At 37.9% G+C, this 23,256-nt stretch overlaps 1 protein-coding gene across 2 annotated transcripts in view; it reads right to left on the reverse strand.

The window, feature by feature from the left end:
* Positions 1–22,845, reverse strand: part of LOC129726634 (prohormone-3) — a 58,809-nt gene extending 35,964 nt beyond the window's left edge. The window contains exons 1-2 of one of the 2 annotated variants that reach the window (XM_055683577.1): positions 22,304–22,845; positions 2,516–2,697 (exon numbers count right to left, since the gene is read on the reverse strand). In XM_055683577.1, the coding sequence (XP_055539552.1) occupies positions 2,516–2,677 (162 nt within the window). In that variant the 5' untranslated portion in view covers positions 2,678–2,697; positions 22,304–22,845. The remainder of the gene's footprint in view (positions 1–2,515; positions 2,698–22,303) is intronic. The other variant, XM_055683576.1, reaches the window with a different exon arrangement.
* Positions 22,846–23,256: the final 411 nt, after the last annotated feature.

Raw genomic sequence — 23,256 nt, forward strand, 5'->3', positions numbered from 1 at the left:
GTGTCTCGAATACAACCTTCTACATTATAAGCATGTAATATTGTCCACATATTTCGATAAACCTCTGACTGGAAAAATTACGGATAATTTGAGAAAAGGCATATTTTTGTAATTCTTTTTTTTAAATTAAAAATATCTCGAGAACACATGCTCTTAAGAGTTGATCATTTTGAACTGCAGAATTTAGAATAAGCTCTAGAAGCATTTAACATTATAAGAACAAAATAGCTCTTGAAAAATAGTCGAAACTTAAATACTTCAAAACCGAAATTTATCGATCATTCCTTATCTCCGATTTTTAACAAAAGTTTTTTCGGCACGCAAATGTTCAAGTCTAAGTCAACCAATGTCTCTTTTCATTTCGCATAATTTTTACTCTAGTTTCGCACTATGAATATGTGGAATGCATAACGCAACATTTGTGCAATGACTACTTTGACAAAAATTAAAATCGGAATATTTTTATGTATGACAGCGGTTCTCCACCTGAGGTTGGCGTACCCCGCTAGAGGTACGCGAAAGCCTTTAGCGGGTATGCGAGAATAAAATCACTTGGCGGATGAAGCAATTTATCTTTATGATACTTGTTTTTCAAACTTGCTCTTAAAACATGACTGTAGCAATCAACCAAAACAAAAACTATGGTATTTAAAACTTGAACCTAATTACAACAACATGATCTACCACTACTTTCTCCCACTCTACAAGAAAAACCAAGTCGGGGGTATAATTGATTTTAAAAATATCGCTAAGAGGTAATCTAATTTATACTACAAAAACCACACAATTTTGGCTAAAAATTGATGATTTTTGGAACTTGCAGAAAAAAAAAACTAAAAGAGTTAAAATTTTTCAAGTTTTTTTTTTCAAGTTAGTGTATATTTTTTCGTACGGACAAAATCAAATAAACCGTTCTGGGTTTGAAAATATTTTTTTTTATCATTAACAGAAACTCTGTTCTGGAGATAAGTCCAAAGTTTGATTCATGTTTGAAAGTTTGATTCATGATATTTCAACAAAAAAACCTCTAGTGAATTTCAAAGATCAAGCTGTGGCACGTTGAGAACTAACACGAAGAACTTTTCCCTCAAATTAACAAAAAGATACTAACGGTTACGACCGTCTAATGCGTAATGTAAAGCGCAAAATAAAACATTCATTTACCACGAGCACGCAAGCACGAGGCACTCATAACTTTCATCCGTTGGCGTGATCCAAAATACGCTAGTGGTGGCGTAGAATCTTTCATGAGGTTGCACCTGTTACTTTCGCTCAAAGTTCGTTTCCCAAAAGGGCCTTTAAAATCGAAGATTACTAATTGCTGTGGGTATGTAGGTATTCAACACCTTATCCTAAGTAAAAGAATCTATTTTTTTTTTTCAAAATTAAAAAAAAAACGTCAGAATACCATCGAAACACAAAGCAATATCAGCCATCTCAATTTTGTTTAAAAATAGTTAATTTGTTAACTTCATTTGTCGCATTTATCGGATCCCAAATTGAGCTTAAATTTATAAACCTTTTTCGTATGACACTGGATTTACCTTTCACGTCCCTCGTCAGAGCTGTACGGATTTCATTAAAAGTGTATTTGTGTGCGTGTCAACCTTTTCGGATTATATCGCACCCATCTGAATGCACGGATTCAGTGGGTTACTGCGGAGTTGCCTTGATTAAATTTGTGGGTTTTTACTGTAATTCAACCTCCTTTGCCAGAGTGGAAATTTTCCACTTCTGATGCTGACATCAAAAACATTTCATAGGAAATGGTTTAATGCTAAATTTCCTCTAGAACTAGTCAGCCTATACAACAGAGAGACGCCGAGACACTCACCGTTAAGGCAGCTGTCAACATCAAAACGGGCGAGCTGTATAATTTTGCATTGCCGTTATCCGTTTTGATGTTGACAGTTGCCTTAACGGTGAGTGTCTTGTCATTTCTCTAATATACAGGTTCCCTATCTAGAACCAACCGTTTTAGTTTTTCGAATTTTTTGTTGCTTTTTCAATATAAGTTAACGTCTGAAGATAATTTGACGTGTTTGGTTGCGTTATTGCTCAACCGCATTGCCCTGCAGCCCTTTTCAATTTTGGTTTCGTAAATATATTTGCGGCAAAGTTTATTATGCGTCAATTTCTGTGCTTGTTGCTGTTATCGCATTGCCAAAATTCGAACGATAATACTGAGTGACATGGAACGGTGTTTGAGAGGTGAGATTTGGCATTAAAATGTTTGATCAGTAATTAAGGGTTATGTCGAAAGGTTCAATTAATAATGATTAGATGTTTGTTATGTGCAATTGGAAATTTCCGTTCAATCATGATTATTATTGAACTACTTTTTGCTACCCAAAATCATATGTCGTACACTCCGTTCGAAATATGTCAGTCCCATCACATTCTAATTTCCTTCGGTTGGAATCACCTGCCATTTAGTTGGGCATCCGTGCTGCGCTAGGTGGCTTCAGTAAATCGAAACCGAAGGTGACGTTCTGGGGTGATGTCGCAATCTTACCTGCAGAAACGTTTGCGGTCGATACGCTCCGCCGTGGCTGCCGTAGCCCAGATTCGCTAGCATTTCCGGTGAAAATCTGTTGAATAGACCGCCCCATGCGTTCGTGGTGCCAGTGAAGATGAGTATCGCTCCTATTGCCGCCCACAGTGCGGGTGCTTTCATTTTTGCCGGCTGGGTTTGATCTGTAAAATTATGGCAAAGGCCAGAGGTAAGAGATTTTAATCGTGGGTACCTAAATAGGATACGTGTTTGCGTTAGACACTAGTGAGTGACAGTTGTGGGTGTTGAATTAATGAAATTTGAGGGGTTTCGATTGCGTTCTATCTAGTTTTTTTTTGCTGTGCAGCCACTTAGATATTATTACATTTAATTTCAAAGGTAATGTTTTAGATTAGTTTTTGATTCCGATTTTAGATTAGTTATTTTTATTATGTTTAAGATTGAGTTAAAAGACTGAAACTGTAAAATAGTGCAACGGTACCAAACTTTCCTGTATACACCTTCCCTGGCGGCTATAGTTTTCGGGGATGTTTTGGCAGCTGCCTCTGTTTTCCTTGCAGTTGGCTGGTCAAATGTAAGCCGCTGTTGGCGTGCCAAACTCAATCCAATTTGCATATTTTAACTACACAAGCTGGTACGCAAGCTTGGTATCGAATAGAATCAACAAAAAAGACCCCCAAAGGGAGCATCCGAAATGTAGTACCAACTCTAGGTGAGGATTACTACCGACCGTCATCGGGACGCTGGACAACACGGCGTTTTTTTGTTTGTTAACTGGGTTGGCTAGTCAATGTTGCATGTGACACTACTATCCACTTCATGGGAAGTAGAACTGGATGTTAGTACATCTGCAATCGTCAGTTGTCTGGAAGGAGGATTATGTTCTTATAACTTCATTTGAATTCTGACGTTGGAACGAACCCGAACGTAAATTGCAGGGTCGATAGTGATCCGCTGCAATTCGGAGGAAGATTTGTATTGGATTTAGTACGGTGTAATGTATCGAGTTATAAGTTTTAGTATAAATATTTTTTTGAATTCAAAATCTGTGTGAGCTACATCGGTGAAGTTATATTCTTGTTGGTTGCTTAACTTCTGTAACTCAAGCATTAAGAAAAACTTTTTATCCAGTCCTATGCGAGTCGGCTTTTCATCCTTTCCACTTTACGAATCATAAAAACCTCATCGTACGCTTTAAAAAAAGCAGTAGAATATATATCTACTCTTTGGTTTCCATGCCCGATATAAAACGATTAGCTTCAATCATCTTAATAACTCAAACGGTCGACACACACCCAAAAGCTCGACGTGGTAAAAGTTTCACCAAAAGACTTGATCAGAAAGCTTATCAACCATGCTTTGAGTGTATGCGCTTAGGCGCCCCTTTTATGAAGCGATATAAGGCGCGATGAACGTATTTTCCAGGAAGCTGGAAAACAACAACATCCCAAACGGTCTGTCGGACGGACGTTTGAAAAGGCGGCAGTCCGCGCGATGATAAATGGTTGTCGACCGGCACCGTTTTCTCTTGGATGCGAAATCGGACTTGTCACGAGCCGGTGATTTATTGCCTACCGTTGAGGTGTTAAGCTGTAACAGTAGTGTATACTTTGGCTAGTTGCGTTTCATCGTCGGGAATACTCTCCAGTTCGCTCCGTCATGCCTGACATTACTATAATTAAAAAGTATTGTAAGATTTAAATCCTCTGAATTGATAATCGATACCGGCAGTGCGGCTTGGGTGGTTTTCGTACCCGTGACAGGGATATAGTAATTAAATTCGGTGGGTGAAAAGGTGATTAATTTGATATTCCAAATTGTCGATTCTTTTAAATTTGACTATCGATGCAATCGAGGACTCATAGCCTTTTCATTTTACCGCAAAAGACCATCTCAGTGAATCTCTTTTATCTTCATTTTCTGACAGTTAGTGGTAACTTTGTTTAAGTTTTGGGCTTTGTGCTCTTTTCTGATGGAGTTCAATTTATAATTGTTCTTAGAGTACTGGCATTTGAAGCAAGTTTTGGTCACAATTGAAATGATCTGTTATAATTGAGAACTAAACTGCATCGTCCGCAGGGAAACAAAGTTATCAACATCCGTGAAACTCACATACGTGACGTCACCGTGCGACGCTATATCAAAAGTTTGCCAGGATCGCTAAATGTCAGTGTTGATGTAAACATTTTGTTTGCTGATCTATTCTTCTATAGTTTATTAACTTCAACGATAGTTTTAATGGATCTCTCTTCAAGTATTGTCACGAAATCACTTTATATTTGTATATTCAATTCAATTTAATTCAATTCAATTCAATTCAATTCAATCAATCAATTCAATTCGTGATTTCGTCTGCGTCACATTCCATCTTTCTATTGACCGCAAACAATTGAACGCAAGAGTTTGCGTTCTAATAGTCCGAGAACTCGTCCGCCTTCTTGAACGCTTGTATAATAAGCCCATAAAGGGCCACCGGAAGGATTAACGTTCCATCTGTGCAGAACTAATTTTGTGTGAGTCAAGAATAGGTTCTAAGTATTCATAGTTGTGATTTGTTGTGTTTACTACCATCTGTCGAACTCTGATGTTGGTGACGAAATATAAAGAAAAAATCACAGGAGGGTTGTGTGCAAAGCCACGACCGCGAGGTTAAAGTAGAATACTTTTACACAGCTCTACTTACGGCCGCACATTAACCTACGGCCGGGCGAAACGGTTCACGCCGCTTTCCGCGTTTAACCTGGCAGAGGCCTAATGTGCACGGCCAACACAGTAGAAAGGTGTTTTCACATTGAAAATAAGACACGGCTTTACTGGAGTAAGTGTTGGCAAATGCATCTACCGCTAATACCGCCGCTATCGTACGAAAGCGCTTCGTTTCAAGTGGGGAATAATATCAACAACGAAAAATGACGCGCGTCCAAGCACACCCGAACTGTTTCGCCATGCCGCTTCCATTTACTTCCTTATAACATCCGCCTCATGGAAGTACCGGCTGCACCTACCGCTGAGGCTGTTACCATACTGCTACTGGTACCCAAAACTATTAACTCTTCAAAATAAGTGTTTTATTTGTCCTCAAAAGAACAATTTTTCAATTCCATATCGGATATAATGCAATCGCAGCTCTGTAATATTACCGACAGTTATATTCTTCTGAACAAAATGATCCAACTTTTCCATTAGAGGAAGTGCCGGCTGACGTACGGAAAAAATCTCGCCCGATCGCTCGCGTTGGCGTTCGTTCTCAGGCAGAGGCCTGAGACGTGGTGATCAACCACAGGGCAAGTGATTTGTTTAATTTGAAGGCAGCCACAGGCGCAACCCGCTGATACATTCTGTCACCGCTGAGTGCTGATATCTGCTGCTGCTGCTGTCAACGTTGTGGACGGTCCATCCAGCTCACCTTCCGACTAATGAATGTAGCTAGTTTTCCCAGAAACACTCTTTTATAGCCGAAGGGTGCTACGAAATAGGCCACGCCCTATCAGTTCAGTTGTTCCATTCCCTAATGTTCTTCAGACAAATTATTCCACAATTCGCATTTGATTTTTGTATCCAGCGAATAAACACCGATGGTGCTCTCACACACGCAACGGTTTTAACCCGTATCTTATTACGGTTTGTAACATCAAGCGATTTCGTTTGCTCGCTGTTGCGTGTTGCAACTTGGCAGCTGGGAGACGACGAAATTCTGTTTATGCTGATTGATTGAATCGACTTCATATTAGCTCTGCATAGTCGAACTAACTGCTTTTGTGAATGCGTTCTAACAGGGCAGTTTATTATTCAATGTCGGTTATGCTGATCGCAGCCTTTGCGCTGCCCCTACAGTGGGGGGGTTTACTAAATAAAGTAAAAATTAGACAACTACAACAGAATTTGATTGCATCCCGCACAGAATGTCTGCTTGTGTTGATGCCAGAAAATTATTAACCTTCAATTATTTGTTTATTTGCCTTGAAAAAAGCATTTTGCGGTACAAAATCGGTTACTGATTACAACTTTTGAGCTGCCCTAACATTGGGGGAATTAAGATACACGGACAACATGCACTGTGGAAGCTATTTCACATTCAGTAAATTAGACGGGTGAGACAAATTTAAATTGCTAGAATGCAACACAGAATGCTTGTTTGCGTTGACAAAAATTATTAACTTTCAATGACTTGTTTATTTGCCTTGAAAAAGGCATTTTGATGTTCAAAATTGGATTTCCTGATGGCAATCTTCATGCTGCCCCAACACGGGGGGAATAATGGCTGTCTGGCGACACACGCTGAGAAAAACCGCGCTGCTCCTGAGACGTGGTGACCAACCACAGGGCTAGTGCTGCTGCTAAGGAAGGACGACTGCTGTTGTCGCTGTCTAGAACTATTATGAGCGGCTCCGGCTGAAACAGGCTCTTATATAGACCAAATAGCATGTTTTCAATTGCAAGGTATATGATCCTGTCGACCGTGCTTGGGAAGCAAGCATATAACGACCAATCAGAGGTCGATTTTTTCGTTTTGCCAAGGCTTGACTATTTTCAATAGTACGATAGTGTGAATAATTAAATTACAATTATCATATTTTGGGAAGAATCTTAGAAGATTTTCCAATCTATTGCTGCAAGAACGAAGGAAATCCATCGAATACTAGCCGATTTATTAGCATTTGAAATTGGACATATTTTTCACTTTTTTCGGTTTTAGATTTTCATTTCACATCTCTATGTAGCCGAACTTCCTGAGAGAAGTATTCTACTTCAAAAGTTTATGCATATGAAAAGGTTTGAATCTCTGAAAAAAGGTTCACGTGCAAATTTTTATTTTCGAATGCACTATTGCCATTCATATACCGCATGAACAAATTTCAGGGAGTCTCTTCGTCAATCGAAGGTGGTTTTTCTTAATATTGTTTCGAGATGGAAACGTAATACAGAGAAATAATCTTAGATACAATATGCAATATGCAACAGCGTAATAAACTGTAACAATCTTCTGTCATCCGACACGAGATTTGGTTTTTTTGTTGTATGATTAGGAGCTCTTTTGGTCCAGTTCCACTGTTTGTCAATATGAATAAAATTTTGCGAAGCTGGGAAATGACATAACTTGAAGAAAAGCTGAGCCACTTACAATACAACATGAATCTAAATAAACGTCACGTATAGAAAGTGACTCTGTGATGCTGCTTTTTGAATTGATTTTCAGATCATTTTGCCACTAGCTTGAAATTGAAAAGATATGCTAATTATTATACAAAAACTTCGCCTAATGACTATGACTTTTGTGTTCAAGACCTGTTTATTGAAATTTATAATGTGTGCATTTTGAGCGGCACGTATGATTCTACACTATACCATCCTGGTCTACGCTATAGAAGTGGTGATTAATCAAATGCTGCAAAGCTAAACCAAAACTGATTGATTTACTGCTTAACTTTCCATTATAGACCGTTCCGATAATTATAAATACACTTACGATCAACCGTCATTTCAAATAACGTGCAGTATTCAACCAAACGTTGGCTGCGTCCTGTTCTGCCGGTACCCGCATAACTGTCCCATACTGATTTTGGTCACTTTTGAGTTATCATCGGGAATCGACTTAATTATTATCGTATTTTCTGGAAAAAAAAATTAAAATTGATGCTTTTGTATGGAAAAACATGGAAAAAATACCAAGCTGTTTTTGTCCCATATTGAAAGTACCCGCATTACAGTCCCACTGCATAGTGGTACAAACTGCAAACATATAATTTTGCTCCAGATTAGTGTATATCGGATTATTTCAGGCATATAAAAGTATGTCATTTAAATAACTAATCTAATGTTGTTCGTCTGTAGTACAATCTACGTTGCCAATGATACTGCCGGTTGCTGGTTGAATTCATATGTGATGGGACAAAATATGCGAGTACTTTTGAAATGTACCCGCATATTTTGTCCCATTTTGTCTTTTTTTTCAAGTTATATAACGAAAAACCAATTCCATCCATGGTTTTTTGTTCACAACGATAAACTTGTGCTGTCATGAAACTGTTATGGCCGTTGGTTCTGGATGTAATTGCTAGAAATCTGAAAATTCACGGATAATATTAAATCGCCGTTTTCTCAACATGTTGTTTTTCATTATGGGACAGTTATCCGGGTACCGGCAGTGTTGTTTACATCCAAAAGAAACAGATGCTGTCATTTTTTCTAACATTTAGTGCGAAATTTTGAAAATGCGTGGCCTTTCTCCCGAGCAAAGAAAGCGAATTGTGCACAAATGGGGCACCGTGAGTGGTCTTTCTATAAGAAAATTAGCCAGAGAAGAAGGTATAAGTGTCGGAGCAGTTCAAACCACATTGCGGAAGTATTGTGAAGAGTGCACATTTACTGATGCTCCAAGACGTGGTAGAAAACCCGGGCCTGTTGATCCCACAATGGACAAAAAGGTTAAGGAATACTACAAGCGGCATCCTTCAGTATCAGTACGAGATGTGGCGAGAAAGCTTGGAACCTCGGCGAGTAACGTTATGCGTGCCAAGGGAAGAATGGGTCTGCAGACCCGTCGGAAGCAGAAGCAGCCAAAACGAAACCCAAAACAAGCTGAATCTGTGAAACCGAGAGCTCGAAAGCTTTATGACAAACTTCTGACCAAAAAAATGGGGTGTGTTATCATGGATGACGAAACCTACATAAAACTGGACTATAAGACTCTGCTAGGACCACAATTTTATACATCACCGAAGGGAAAGGATGTCCCTGGACCAGTGAAAGCCATTTACACCGAAAAATTCGGCAAGAAGGTAATGGTTTGGCAGGCCATTTGTGAATGTGGGAAAATATCTCGTCTATTCATTACGAATGACACAATGAATGGTAAAATTTACGTGAAGAGTGTTTGCAGAAAAGGTTGTTACCCATGGTTAAGCAGCATAACAATCCTCCAATCTTTGGCCCGATCTTGCTTCCTGCCATTACTCTAAGGATGCACTAGGGTGGTATAAAACAAATAATGTCACATGTGTCCCAAAGGAGATGAATTCTCCACACTGCCCTGAAATTCACCCTATTGAAACTTTTTGGGCTTTGACCAAGGCAAAGCTGAGGAAATATGTCAAACCAGCGGACAATGTTGAAAAATTTAAAAAAGATTGGCTTAAAGTGGTAAAAATGGTCGGAGAACACACTGTGCAAAAGCTTATGAGTAGTGTTAAGAGAAAAGTTAGAGAACTCGCGTATCCTACGAAAAATAATCCCAACTTGAATTGAAACTGGAAAGAAAACACTTATTATCTATATTTCAGAATAAAATGACCTGAAAAATCCTGTATTTTTTGTTTCATTCAAGAAAGAAGATGTATTTATCATTTTCGGAACAGTCTATACTTCACAGCATAGTAATTTTCGCAAAATAGTATAGTCAACATTAGAAATGAAATACGTTTTGAACATCATCTTTCACCAATCTTGGTACAAAAATAGAAAAATTTACTAATTCAATCTAAATTTATTTGAGGAGAAAATGAATAAAAATTGCCTTATATGAAATACAAGTTATTGAGTTAGAAAAAGATATGTTCACGAGTTTTTTTAATTACCCAAACCAGTTTAGACACTATAGTGTTTCTTCAATAGTTATGACATGACCCTTTATAACATTATTCAAACACAAAGCAAATCTTAGATGATATATTCTGCCCACGAAACTCGATTTTCTGGTTTTTGATAGATACAAACTTCGCAGCCAATTCTAATTGTACAGATTGTTCAAGCACCGTGATTCTACTGATTTGTTACTCCAATACCGTGCGACTGTATCGAGTTCAACTGAATGAAAATATTCCATAGTAAATGTACACGTTTTATTTATAAATTAAATTTCAAAATAACTGCGGGCATCATTAATAATATTAGGAAGAGGTTTAGCTTAACGGCGTAAACGTTCGTGATGTACATTATCGAATGGAATTTCACAGAATCGTTTTAATTGCTAATTCATGTATTCTACTCCAACCGTGCAAGGGAAGGCATTCAATTTGCATAAATCGCTACAGTTAACAGAAATTATTTTTCCACGATATATGTTTCATACTTGAAGGCGGCACGAAACATGCAGAGGACAAGTTCAGATTGTAATGGGCTCCATACTGACTCCACCTCTGCCTCTATAGTCAATGTAAGAAGTAGGTACCTACTCTAGTGTTCACAGCCATATGCCTTTTTTCTTAGTTTTAAAATCTAACTTAAGGACAAGTTTTTTAGTAAATCGTGGATTTTTTGTATATTTTATAATCCACCAATTTTTTTTATCTCTACCTCAACGATTCTACTTTTATTTTTAAATAATAGTTGTATTTTATTTTCAGTCTAGTTATTTTCAAATCCATCAAGCACTTGAAAACTTTTGTACTATTCCACTTTATTGGATGCTCATTCTAGAGAGCGACATCTTTGCGCACTAATTGCAATGTGATATCAGTAAATGCACTCTAGCGTCTTCTGTTTCAATTTCCATTCCACTTTTGATGAGCCCCAATGCGGACGCACATGTCTCGTACCAGGTACGGATTTCTTTTCATGTTAAACTAGGGTACGTTTACCGTATGCCATAAGGAGGAATATTTTATTCAATAGCAACTTAGCATTCACCAACTGCGAGGTCAGATTGAAGTCACAACCCTTTGCACCATTCCGTCAGTATACTGTTCTGTATCGCCGCAATCCAAGGCTTCATTGTAGAGATGGTCGGGTATGGGAAACTTTTTACCCGTACACGACCCGTACCCGACTCATCGAAAATTTCCAAACCCGTACCCGACCCGAACCCGAAGTCTGGTTTGTTTAAAATACCCGTACCCGACCCGAACCCGAAAAATATCTATTCTAACTACCCGTACCCGACCCGTACCCGATAGAAAAAAACGCCGAAATTGCCGGTACCCGACCCGTCCTGGTTTTTTTTTTAATTTTTTTTTTGTTCAACATGCCTGGGTACCTCGTACATTTTATGCACTGATTGTCATATGTGGTTTCTCGAGATGATGGCCGGAGCCAGGCTAGAACCGAGTGTGCGTGTGAACGAATGATAATGAACCCAGAGTTTCAGGCGGGTGGTCCACTATAAGGAATCGGTCCACTATGAAAAGTGCATGTCTGGTAAAGTTTAAAATAAACGACGAGTTTTATAAACACATTAAAGGGTCAAACGAATTTTGAAAGGTCAAAATTAATATAGTTTATAACTTGAGAAAAATTTGATAATTCACTTTATTTGCCAAAAACCTGTAATTTTGAGTATAGATTCAGTGTCATTGATAAATTCTAAAAATCAGTAAAAAACAGATATTAAATAAATAAATAAATAAATAAATATTTAAGTGCTTAAGTCCAATATATGGGTGCAATATCATAAAATTTGATTTTTTTATAACTTTTCAAAACTCGGGATACTGACGTTGTTTGACATATTAAAAAAAAATATATCATTACTTTGAAACGCTCTGCAGCTTCAATGATAGCTTGATTTTTTTTGGCCTCGAAGAAAAAGTTGATTTGTAGTTAGTTTTTATTACCTATTATTATATATAATATTGTTTTAATTTTTATAAAAACAATTTTTTTTTGCGAAATTTGGTTGATTTGAGGAGTTGTGCAAAAACTACGTAAGCTGTTTTTGTAAAGAGGACGCCCTGTGGCGTTGCTTGTGGTTGAAGATCATATAATTCTGTTTAATAAAAAGTTAGGGGAGAAGTGCTAAAAAATCATGAAAAATTAAGTCACGTGCTTTATGAACGTCTCCAAAAAAGTGGAATGGAGATTCGTGTTCAGCACCCCAAAATTAAGTATATACCATATTTTTGTCGCATTTATCGACACTTCATTTTTACTTGGCAAGCATTTGTATTAAGTCGCCCCACTGTGCAATGCTCCGCGGTTTTCCTGACAGTTATGAAAAAAGCCCGACAAAAACTCCATTTAAATCAAAACCGTTGCAGGAAGAACTATTCAATCTAACATTAGAAAGCGATAGCATGATGTCATTCCCTTGGTGCATAGACTGCCGACAACTGTCAGAATAGGTATTGGGCAATCTCTCGTTGAGTGATGATGGGCGATTTTCTCTCCGATCTTACCGATTATCGACATTAAGAAAACACCCAGGCTTGAAATGATAAAAATTGAGTTCTCACAATTCACGAAAATTGAATTACCCGTACCCGACCCGTACCCGACCAATTGAGAATTTTTCAAACCCGTACCCGACCCGAACCCGAAGCCTTGGTTTTTTAATTACCCGTACCCGACCCGAACCCGTAGAATATCTTTTGGCGTTACCCGAAACCCGACCCGAACCCGTCGGGTACGGGTTTCGGGTAAAAATACCCGTACCCGACCATCTCTACTTCATTGGTGACATCGTCCTTACCATTTTGCTCGGTACGCTCGGTACGCTCGGTACGATGGATTTCACGACCGAATAAAAAAAAACTTTCGAATCGGTACTCGCCGGTTGTTCGTGACATTATCAATTTTAGTAGGATTTCAACGCTCGCCCATTCGCTTCACACGTGGTCTAAAAAGAGCCATTTAGAATCACATCCACTGTCAACCGTGGAAAGGGTATCTACGTCAACTGACTGCATGTACCTCGTACGAGCGAAGCCCTGCAAAAGAGTGGGAAAAACCCCTTTCGCGCGAAAAGTGTTCCCCTTGGCTCTCGAAATTTATCACTATGCAAATTTTCTTGCATTGGCACAAAATTTATTGCGTGTTCCCACGCCGTGTTACACTCAGAAAGGCAGTATTGATATGCAGGTGGTGTTGAAATAGCACAGATTTTCAATTATTAAGCACCAGCCCTATGCACAATTAATAGCAAGTCTAATCGTGTGAAAACATTTTTTTCTTATTTTAAAATTTTTATTTATATAGAACAGCGGCATGCATAATTAAAAACGCCTGGGTTCAACAGAAACCCAGGTAAGGCGAATTTTCCGTGTAAGAAAACCGAGTCACGTAAATGTGTGCGAGCTGTATCACATTTTCTAGAACATTCGCATGCAGAGCGGCAAGGCTTATGGTAAAAGGATAGCCGTTTGTTATTTTTTTTCTCTGTATGCGGTGGTCATAGTATGTAATTCTTTTGGCTCAGCTAGCGAAGGGCAGCAGCGCGGTGGTGCATATTGATGGAAACCTACATTCAAGTTCACTGGGTTTATCGGTTTTGCTTTCGAACTTAACAAGGGAATCGATTGGGAATCGTACGGCTGTCAGGTTCTAGAATTCTAGTGGCATTCGTAAAGGTTAAATTAAAGCAAAAATAATAGATGTTTAGAAACCGTGTATATTTGAAAAACATACTGAAACGCTCTGCGTAATAATTTTCACTTTCACTGTTATTTTTACCGATGGTAGGTACTTTATGTTGAGAAAGTATTCATCTCACTTTATATTAAAATTGTTCTTCATCTTGTCAAGAACAAACTAAAGCAAAATAGGTCGGTGTTGTCTCCCGGTTGCTTGTCGAGAGATCGTGAGTGTTTGATTAAAATTGTTCCAAGTGAGCAATCGATTTATTCCTAGCGAGCGATAGATTGTCTATCGAGACAATGATCCATCATTCACTATAATGATTTTGAGCGTCGGTATTGCCCAATTGAAAAATAAGCTCCATCATTTCTGGCAATATCAGTTAACAACCGCAGGCGGTTAATTAAACCCAATCTCATATGACGACAAGCCAGTGTTCTGATACCATCCGAGAGCCCGGAATTTTCAATTATTGAATAATATTGAACATAATAATTACAGACAATTTTTACTAATAATATTATTGATGAGAAAAATGTGTTGTACCGCCCGTAAGGTACATATGCGAAAAGAATTAAGGTTTATCACAAACAGAACGTAAAATCATCAGCTGATATTCGCAATTGCGAGTATCAACGTCCAGTGCCGATTTTCAGTGTTTTGCAACAAACCTGGGAACCATATTCACCGCTATAATAAGAATAAACATGATCTTTAGCTGCAACAACTTTGAAATAACGAAGATGTTAAAATAGCTTGGATTGAGCAATCATAACATTTTCAGGAGGCGAATGCCAAATTAGACAAAGCCTCTTTAAAAACAAAAAAAAAAAAACGTTTTCAAGAGACGAGAAGAATTTTTAGACAAATTTTTAAACAAGTAACATTCTCTAACTTTGAAAAACATTCACCATTCACCTTATCCTTTTCACGAATTAGAAGTTGCTGGGGGCTTGGAAATTTGCAAATTGCATTCACTTTCCCTACTCAACAAAGTTGTAAGAAACCCCTTCCTGTTGTCGAAACTTTTTCCAGGAAATTCTTAAAGTTGGCACGGTGTATTGCCAACCACAAGATTTTCTTTTCTTAATTGATTATTCGAACTGTATTATAATTAGAAGGTAGGTAAACTTATGGTGACCTTGATCACTTCACTTCTTTTTGGAAATTTTAAAAAAGCGCTCGAAGTACTTGGAATTTGTCATTAAAGTTTTTATAATTCATATCAAAGTTGTTGCAAATTGTTCTTATTTAATTTTCTTCTGGGTTTTTGAGAAACATGATGAAAATCCATCGACTTTATCATTGTTTTTGCCTTCTTTTTAAATCAGTCTTAAGTCTCAATAAGCTCAATTGCCTTTTATATGCCGTTTCGGAATCAATCTTTCGTGTCATTGAAACTTGTTTAAAAATTTTTGTGGCAAAAACATCGCGAATGGTTGTTTTGACTGCAGGCCGTGGTTTTAGGGATGCTACATCGTCCATATGTACCGGTTTACTTATGGAAATGAACCACGGTTTTTTTAACGCCTCAAAACTGATCGTTCGCCCGAAACCGAAGTTTCGTACATATTCTGATTTTGTTTTCTGCCAATGTATAGATTGTACAACTGTTGCGTTATGTATTTTAAATATTTTTTGTGCGATGTCAGAGCAATCATTGTGTTTTTAAACAGCACACATTGGTTGATTAGGGCTTGAACTTTTGCGTGTACATTCGAAATAAAAACGTTTTGTTTTTTTCATGTTTGTTTGTGTTTATATTTTGACGTAGAACTAGGAAGTTAGGCTACATACTCGGCCACATAGGGATGTAAAATAAAAATCTAAAATCTGTCCAGTTTCAAATGCTGATAAATCGTTTAGTTTTCGTTGGGTTTCCTTCGTTGTTGTAGCAATAGATTGGAAAATCTTCCAAGATTCCTCACAAATGCAGAAAATTGTAATTTTATCATTCAAACTATTGCTCTATTGAAAATTGTCAAGCCTTGTCAAAACGCGAAATCTTGCCTCTGATTGGCCGTTATATGTTTGCTTCTCAAGCACGGTCGATAGAATTATAGACCTAGTAATTTGAAATATATTTGGTCTGTATAAGAGCCTGTTTCAGCTGAAACCGCTCATATTAGTTCTAGACAGCGACAACAGCAGTCCTCCCTTAGTAGCAGCAGCAGGGCAGCGGATACCAATGGCAGCGGATAGCGGCCATAGCTGTGGCATGGCAACGGATAGCGCAGCAGTCGCAGCGAGTATCAGCATCGATAGTAGCAGGGCTAGCTGATGAAGTGGGGCACTTCCTTCAGTGAAATGCTGTCTCTGTGCGATAGCGGGCAGTAGTGAATGCATCCAATAAAAAAAATGCCTTATTTTGACAACACACCAACGTTCTGGGAAGCTTGCGTTCAAAATACATGAACCATCTAGTTTTGAGTGTAACAGCTTTTCACTGTGTTATCTATCACAAGAAATGCTTTATTCGCACTGTCAGTGATGGCATCTTATCCGATATTGAATTAAACAGCAAATTGTCCTTTTCAGGATGAAATAAATACGTAATTGAAGAGTTAATGGTTTATTACGGGAGTCACTTCACGGTGAAATCAGAGTGAAGTGAATACAGTCCAATTACGGGACTCACGTAAGTGAGAAAAACGTCGCATAGTGACATCTGCCGTGAAATTTCTAGATAAACATTCCAAAAGGTCCTATCTGCTCTCATTGTTTTTCCAGAGCGTCTTTTCATTTTGGTAATGGTTCAGCTCTAGTAACTCTCCCAAGCGTGGTTTTCGTTCAAAAGGCTAGAGTGATACCTCCACTACCAACTTGTACAAATAACGTGTCAGAAAAGGTGTTTAATAAATTGTGGTGATTGAATTCGAAGGCCAAGAATTTATTTAGATTAAAACGTATCGTCAGCAAAAAACGTAATATTCCATGTCGTTCATTTTTTGGCAGATTATAAGCATAGACCAAGAAAAGTAGAAACCCCAAATTGCTGCCTCGAGGTACCCTAATGGTGGCGACTAATACAAGAATCATTCACAACTATGAGTTGCGTTCTCGATGACAGATAGCGTCGCATCAAATTATAGTATTTTAGATTACGTGGCAGAATTTCATGTTCAATCGTTTCAGCATAACGGAAAGCTTGTTGTGAGTCCAACGCACAGTAAATATAGTCAACTAGTTAATTCACAGCCTGCAGTTAATGTACTAAATCCAGAGCAGAAACCATACTGTTGATTGTTTAAAACTCTAAGACTTTTGAAGAGCTTATTTAGTCTAATTACCAGTCATTTCTCAAGTATTTTGCTTAAAACAGATAAAATGAGTCTATAGTTATTGACCTGTGCTGTATCAGATAAAACCTCCGCAATCTTTAGAAAACCAGGGTTACTGCCCGTAAACAAAACAGAGAATACACTGTGATATAGCTTGAGAAGGGATACTGGCATTCCATACGGTCCGCAGTTTTTGTTGGTGCCAAGGTCCCTTATCAAGACGATAATTGCCCGCTCAGAAGCGGTCGCAGGGAAATAGAGTTATATAGACTGGTAAGTGTGTTAATTAGAGATGCACCGAATAATAAGGCTGAGAAAAAGTTATTTTTGAAAATTACCGAAAATTCGGATGATCGAATAATGATTTGAACTCGATCTTGTCTAGAGTAATTCACTTTAATTCTAGAGTAATTTGGTTTTTATTTTTCTAATTTAATTATCATTTTTTGTTGATTATTCGGCCTTCAGTTTGGCCGAATATTCGGCTGAACAAAAGGCCGTATATTCAACGAAACATGATAATAAACGGAGAAAAATTAAAAACCAAATTATTCTTGACTTAAAGTGGATTACCCTAGGCAAGCTCGAGTTAAAACCATTATTCTGTAAACTAAAAATTCGGTACTTTCCACAAAAAAACTTTTTCCCAGCCCTATTTTTCGGTGCATCGCTAGTGTTAATATCACGGGAACAATTAATTGTCGTAGCTTAATGTGATACAGAAATACTCCTTGAAACCTTATGCAACTTTTGGCAGAGATGCCAATGTTCCAGTTTGAACTAGATTTTTTCAGTTTTTTTCAAGTGATTCAGTCAAACAGTTTAATCCCAAAATCTTCCACTTCTTTGTATATTTTCCAGTATTATCCAGATTTTTCATTCACTTGAGCTTCGATTGATTTTCGGAATTATTTTTAGAACGTAAATTTTGTAGTTTGATAAATCGTTGTAACATTTCTTAACAGCATTTTGAGTATTCTATCTTCTCGCACGAAACACGGTGAAATTAGGACTGCATTGCATGGTTGAGACAAAAAAAAGTCTTACTTTCTTTATATACAGTGGTGGAAAAAACAATAGGTTTAAGCCAGTAAGGGCGCTATATTCTTGGTTGGTCAACAAAGGAGTGTGCTTTCTTAGCTTTGTCACTCCCAACGAATTATATTACTTTTTACATACGGATCGGTTGGTACGGATTGTCCCCGTTCTTAGATTATATTGTATTATATTGCGCTACACAGTAGGTCTGGTCGTTGACAAGAAAAATGTTTGGAAATAATTTTTTGAGAAAAATGGTGGATATCATCTTTCAGGATCCTTTCAAGTACTGGCTGTGTTAGTGTAGACTAGACTAGACTGGTGGTGGAAAAAATAATTGGTTTGAGCATTGCTTATAAAGTCATCTGCATTTCAACCTATCAAGTATGAAGCAAATTTGTACGCAATTTCTGTGAGAGATTGCTCATATTATGGGCAATGAATAGAACAAATTCATGGTAGGGGACTGCTTCATTATTCATCTCATTAAGCCGATATTCACGAAGAATGCACGGATTAAACACCAAATTTTCACGAAATTATTGAACAAATAAACATAATACGCCAACGTGCACTTATGGAATCGTTCAGCATTGTATATTCAGTAAACTTAGTTATATTTATCCTGAATTTTGTAAAACAAACCATTTTTCACAACGCTTCCATATCCATCTCAAAACTTGAATCACTGCTCAATTATTTATCTCATGACGCCCCCATTTTCATCACACTGTTAATCATGAATGAATCACATTATCATGAATAAACGTAGCCGCAGACCGTCGTAGTAGGTTGCCCAGATATCCGCTGTAGTTGTTTACGTGCAAAATTGGTAACCTTAGTTACCACTGCAGTGCTGTCGATTCATGTCAATTATGTCGGAATAATTCAACATTTTCAGTATGATTTTTTCGTATTACCAGAAACTGATTTGGCAACTTTTGATTTTCTTCACCGCAGTGAAAATAGATGAAAATACATACAGTTGAAATTTGGGAATTGTATGCTTATTCGAGCTTGTTTTTGGAAATTTGAGATGAACATTGCAAAGATTGAAGTATTCTTAGTGTAGTGAGTGATTTCGTTTAGTGATTAAAATAAAAAGTGGTCCGATAGTGATGAAAAAAAAACTTTGGTTGGCTGCTGACCGAGTCTCGTTGTAGCCGTATATAACAATGCGCGGATTTTGTTTTCTGAGGCAGGTGATTGAATTAAAAGAGTTTTAGAGTGCAGACGCCCGACTATAATATCAAATTTAGAGCTTTAAAGTGAGTTTTTGAGGTTTCTACTTTATGAGAAATCTAAAGTGAACTAAGAAGAATCCATTCCATGGATTAGCAGATTGGTTTAGTTAGAAAATATGCGTTTTTACCTGTTTTTAATTGTGTTTTCATGTTGTATGAGATGAATATATGGGCTGAGATGATTAATGGAGCAGTTCCTCTATTTTGTCCGTGTGCGAAAAAAAACTTTCTTTGACCAATATTTCAAGTGGAAAAAATAATAGGTGTAAATTAAACTACACATCGTGACGGGACTGTTAATACAATTTGCTTATTGAAAAATATTGATTTACGGTTTTCTGTGAGTGGAAACAGTAAGTCTGTACTGATAAACTAATATTTCAGAAGTTGGCTTTATAATTTTGCTTTTTGTTTACCGGTAAAGAGTCGCGGTAAACATTTCATCCCCGATACAAAACGGCTGATCAAAAACTACAGTATAAAGGTAAAACTTTTGAAAAAAATGCTGAAACCATCGGTTGCTCACAGAATACAGTTATACAATCTGTGAAATACCGGCAGAAATCAGAAACACGAGGGTGGAAAGGAAAACTAGTTCTAGGAATGACCGGGTACTGAAATTGGTAGAAAAGATCTATAGCCATCAAAAAGGAACTTGAGTTGAAGGTCTAAAACCATCCGAAACCGTCTGATTTAATGAAAATACCGTGTTCGTACTACTAAAGAAAATCCTTTCGCATGGGCAAGATTTTGCAAAAATATGCTGGTATTTGCTAAACATCACATGAATTGAGTTTTACTGTTTCTCTGGCAATCCAATCTCCTTTTTAGATTTCACCACATTTCAGTTTGATTACCAGCGAAAAAAAAAAAAAATTGGAATACTAGTTTATCTTTGAAAATTTCTTGTCTTACTGTTTTTTTTTTGTTGGAAATATGCAACTTAAGTTCTAGACAGGGCAGCTTGTAGCCTCAAGGTTACAGAGTCCGCTTTGACAAACGAAGGATCATTTTGCGAATCTTAGTAGAATGAGACCGTTCGGTGTCAGTGGGACTTTTACGCACGGATTTATTCTCAAACTCCTTTCCGTTCCCCTGCTTTGACTGTTACCTCATCGTCAATTGTAGAATAAAAAAGTGACACACAGTGGAATGAATGTCTCTTCAGGCACTTATTAGTACCGATACTTGGCAGGGTAACTAACGAGGCTCGGTAAAGCAGTCGAGTCTATGAAGAGGCGTGTACAGGCAATGGTGAAAGTACCAGTAGCGTCACTAACCACGATGACAAAAGTACCTTCCTTTTTGTGTAGCAGTCGTTAGAGATGCAGAGGTAAACTTTTTGCCAACAACGATTGTAACACTCCCTTACGTAGCCGGCGTCGTCATCGATCTATACAAAGCGGAAGCTGCTGAATTGTTGTACATTAAAGATGGTGAATTAGATATCTTACGAAGTTTTTTTGTTCAACTTGACTAGCTTCAATCACGGAGGAGCAGCTACGCAATGTGCGTTCGTTCAAGATCATGCAATATGCAACTAAAGTTCTGGTAGATGGGTGTCTGTCTGTTGTGTGTCACCTGTACTTCTGTGATGCATTTTTTCCAAATGTCGAAAGTCATCTAAGCACAGTAGCCTTCCTTTTTGGCTTGTACTATAAAACTTTTCTCGAAAATTTCTCCTTCAGCTACTGATATAAACTCACACCAGACCAGTGATGAAAGCTTCATTTGTAGCTTGATATTATTCATGATATTTTACTCTAGCACTCGGAGGTCTCAACTGACATGCAGTTCAATCAAGTGATTGTCACTCTCATCTGAATGGATAGTCCCATTCGTTACAAAAGATTGCAAGTTTTCGGGACACAACATAGTTTAAAATATGATCGCTCCTAGGTAGTTGTTTATGAGTTTGTCACAGCGAAGTTATAACATTTCGATTCATTCATATATTCTTGCACAATCGTATTTTCAAATCGGTTGAGAGGAATGTTCACATCTCCATTCAATTGCCCGATTAATGCGCGTATGAGCCGACAAAACTGTTTTCAATTTCTTCTGGAATTCAGCATAACCGAAAGACATTTTGAAAATTTGATCCCGCGAGTAAATTTTTGATGCCAACAAGACTGCTTTGCTATTTCAATTCAGTTAGATCTTTGCGAATGTCGGATTGTGCATATCCATAATTTTGAGCAAGCACTATCAATCAATTTGAAAGGTTGCAGAAATCAGATTCTGTTGCAATTTCGATTGTCCCTGTCTAATTTTATCCTCTAAACAAGTGAACCGGATTGTAATAGGACTAATAGGCTTCTTCTAATATTTTCAACCGAATGGGACTGGATCAGAACGCGGTCACTATTACCACTTCTGTTATTGTAGATACAAAACTGTAAGATTTCAAACTTGTTGAATTCGTAAATTTGCACTGCCGTTGATCGAATAATCTAGGTAAGCGATTAATAAGAAACCCGTTGTAATTAGGATTAGTTTCAATTAGCTTCGTTGGATTGATTAATACCGTTTCACTGCTGTTGCGTTGAAACTCTTCACGTTGGTAACCCAAATCAGTTTTTTTAATCTAACTCTTTTCTTTTAAGTACTATTTTATAAAGTTAGACAAATATCCTTGTGTATTCTTTTGAGTTTTCAACAGAAAATAAGATTAGTCCATAAAAAAACCATTACGTAATTCATCGCTAATCTAAACAGTGCGCGTTAAAGCGTATAAGAAAAAAATTCAGCGCGTGGGTAGATAAGTGAGATAACGATATAAATTTCCGGTTTTATCCCAACCATACACAATGCGAGCGTGCCGTTCGGTGCGCAAATATTATCCTAACCGCAATCGAACCCCATCCCCAGATACTAGCAAATTCATATTTGTACGTTTCACATGTGCTCACCGCACAAGTCAGCATGATTTACGGTACCTTTTTCAGTGGTGGAAAAATAGAGGTTTACGGCCGCGAGCTGTTTACGTGTCCTGTAAGGATACCAGTGACTGAAGAAATCCGCTTGTTATCACTTTTTATATTTTCTAGAAGCGATGCCGTCAATAAATGAGTCACAGTGCTAAAAGTTAAAAACACTCACACATACACACTGTTACGATTTGTTTCCCAAGAAAACACTTTCAGATTCTGAATTGAACGCAGTACTCGTTATACAAAATAGCGACAATTTCCGTGTACTCCTTTCACGAATAATACTAGTGCTGTAATGACTCACTTGTCACAAAACTCCCGGAACGCGACGTGTTTCGCTTGGTACGCAATCACTCCGGAGCAAGGACCTTGGCGGTCGAAGGATGGTAATATGTTTTCCTTTGCTCACCAACAGTGCAAGGCTTCAGTTATCCACAGAGCAGAACTGACTTCCGCAAACGGAAGAGCAATATGTTGAAGTTTTCGAACGTTTCGTTCCTCGGTCAAATGTATACTGCAAGCGATGAGGAGTAGTGCTTGCTGAAGTACGTTTTTGAACCTAGCCACACGCGACGACATCAGGTCCTGGCCTCAATGAAAAGCTCCGATTGTCGCGCTCCGCTCGGCTGCCTTCCCGAGTCGAAATCCTTTGGACTGATAGTGAAAAACCTCCGTCACACGACGGTCGGTGGTGGCTAACATAAGCTAGCGAAAGCTTTCGCTGTGTTGTGTTACACAGTTTGGTTGGTACTGCGCATGTTTCGCTACATCCGGCTTCGTTGCTGTTAACCTTGTCCAGTGCTGAAGCAAAGTCGGCATGTGTGTAAATGATCATGCTGGGGCTACTAGTGTCAGGCTCTGGATCACATTTGTCTGGGATATCTTCTTGTGGAGAATGAAATTGGCAATTTTCTTTTCAAGAGAGAGTTTCCCTATATATTTACATCGAAGATTCTTAC

This window comes from Wyeomyia smithii, chromosome 3, assembly GCF_029784165.1.
Source record: "Wyeomyia smithii strain HCP4-BCI-WySm-NY-G18 chromosome 3, ASM2978416v1, whole genome shotgun sequence".
Classification (NCBI taxonomy): Eukaryota; Metazoa; Arthropoda; class Insecta; order Diptera; family Culicidae; genus Wyeomyia; species Wyeomyia smithii.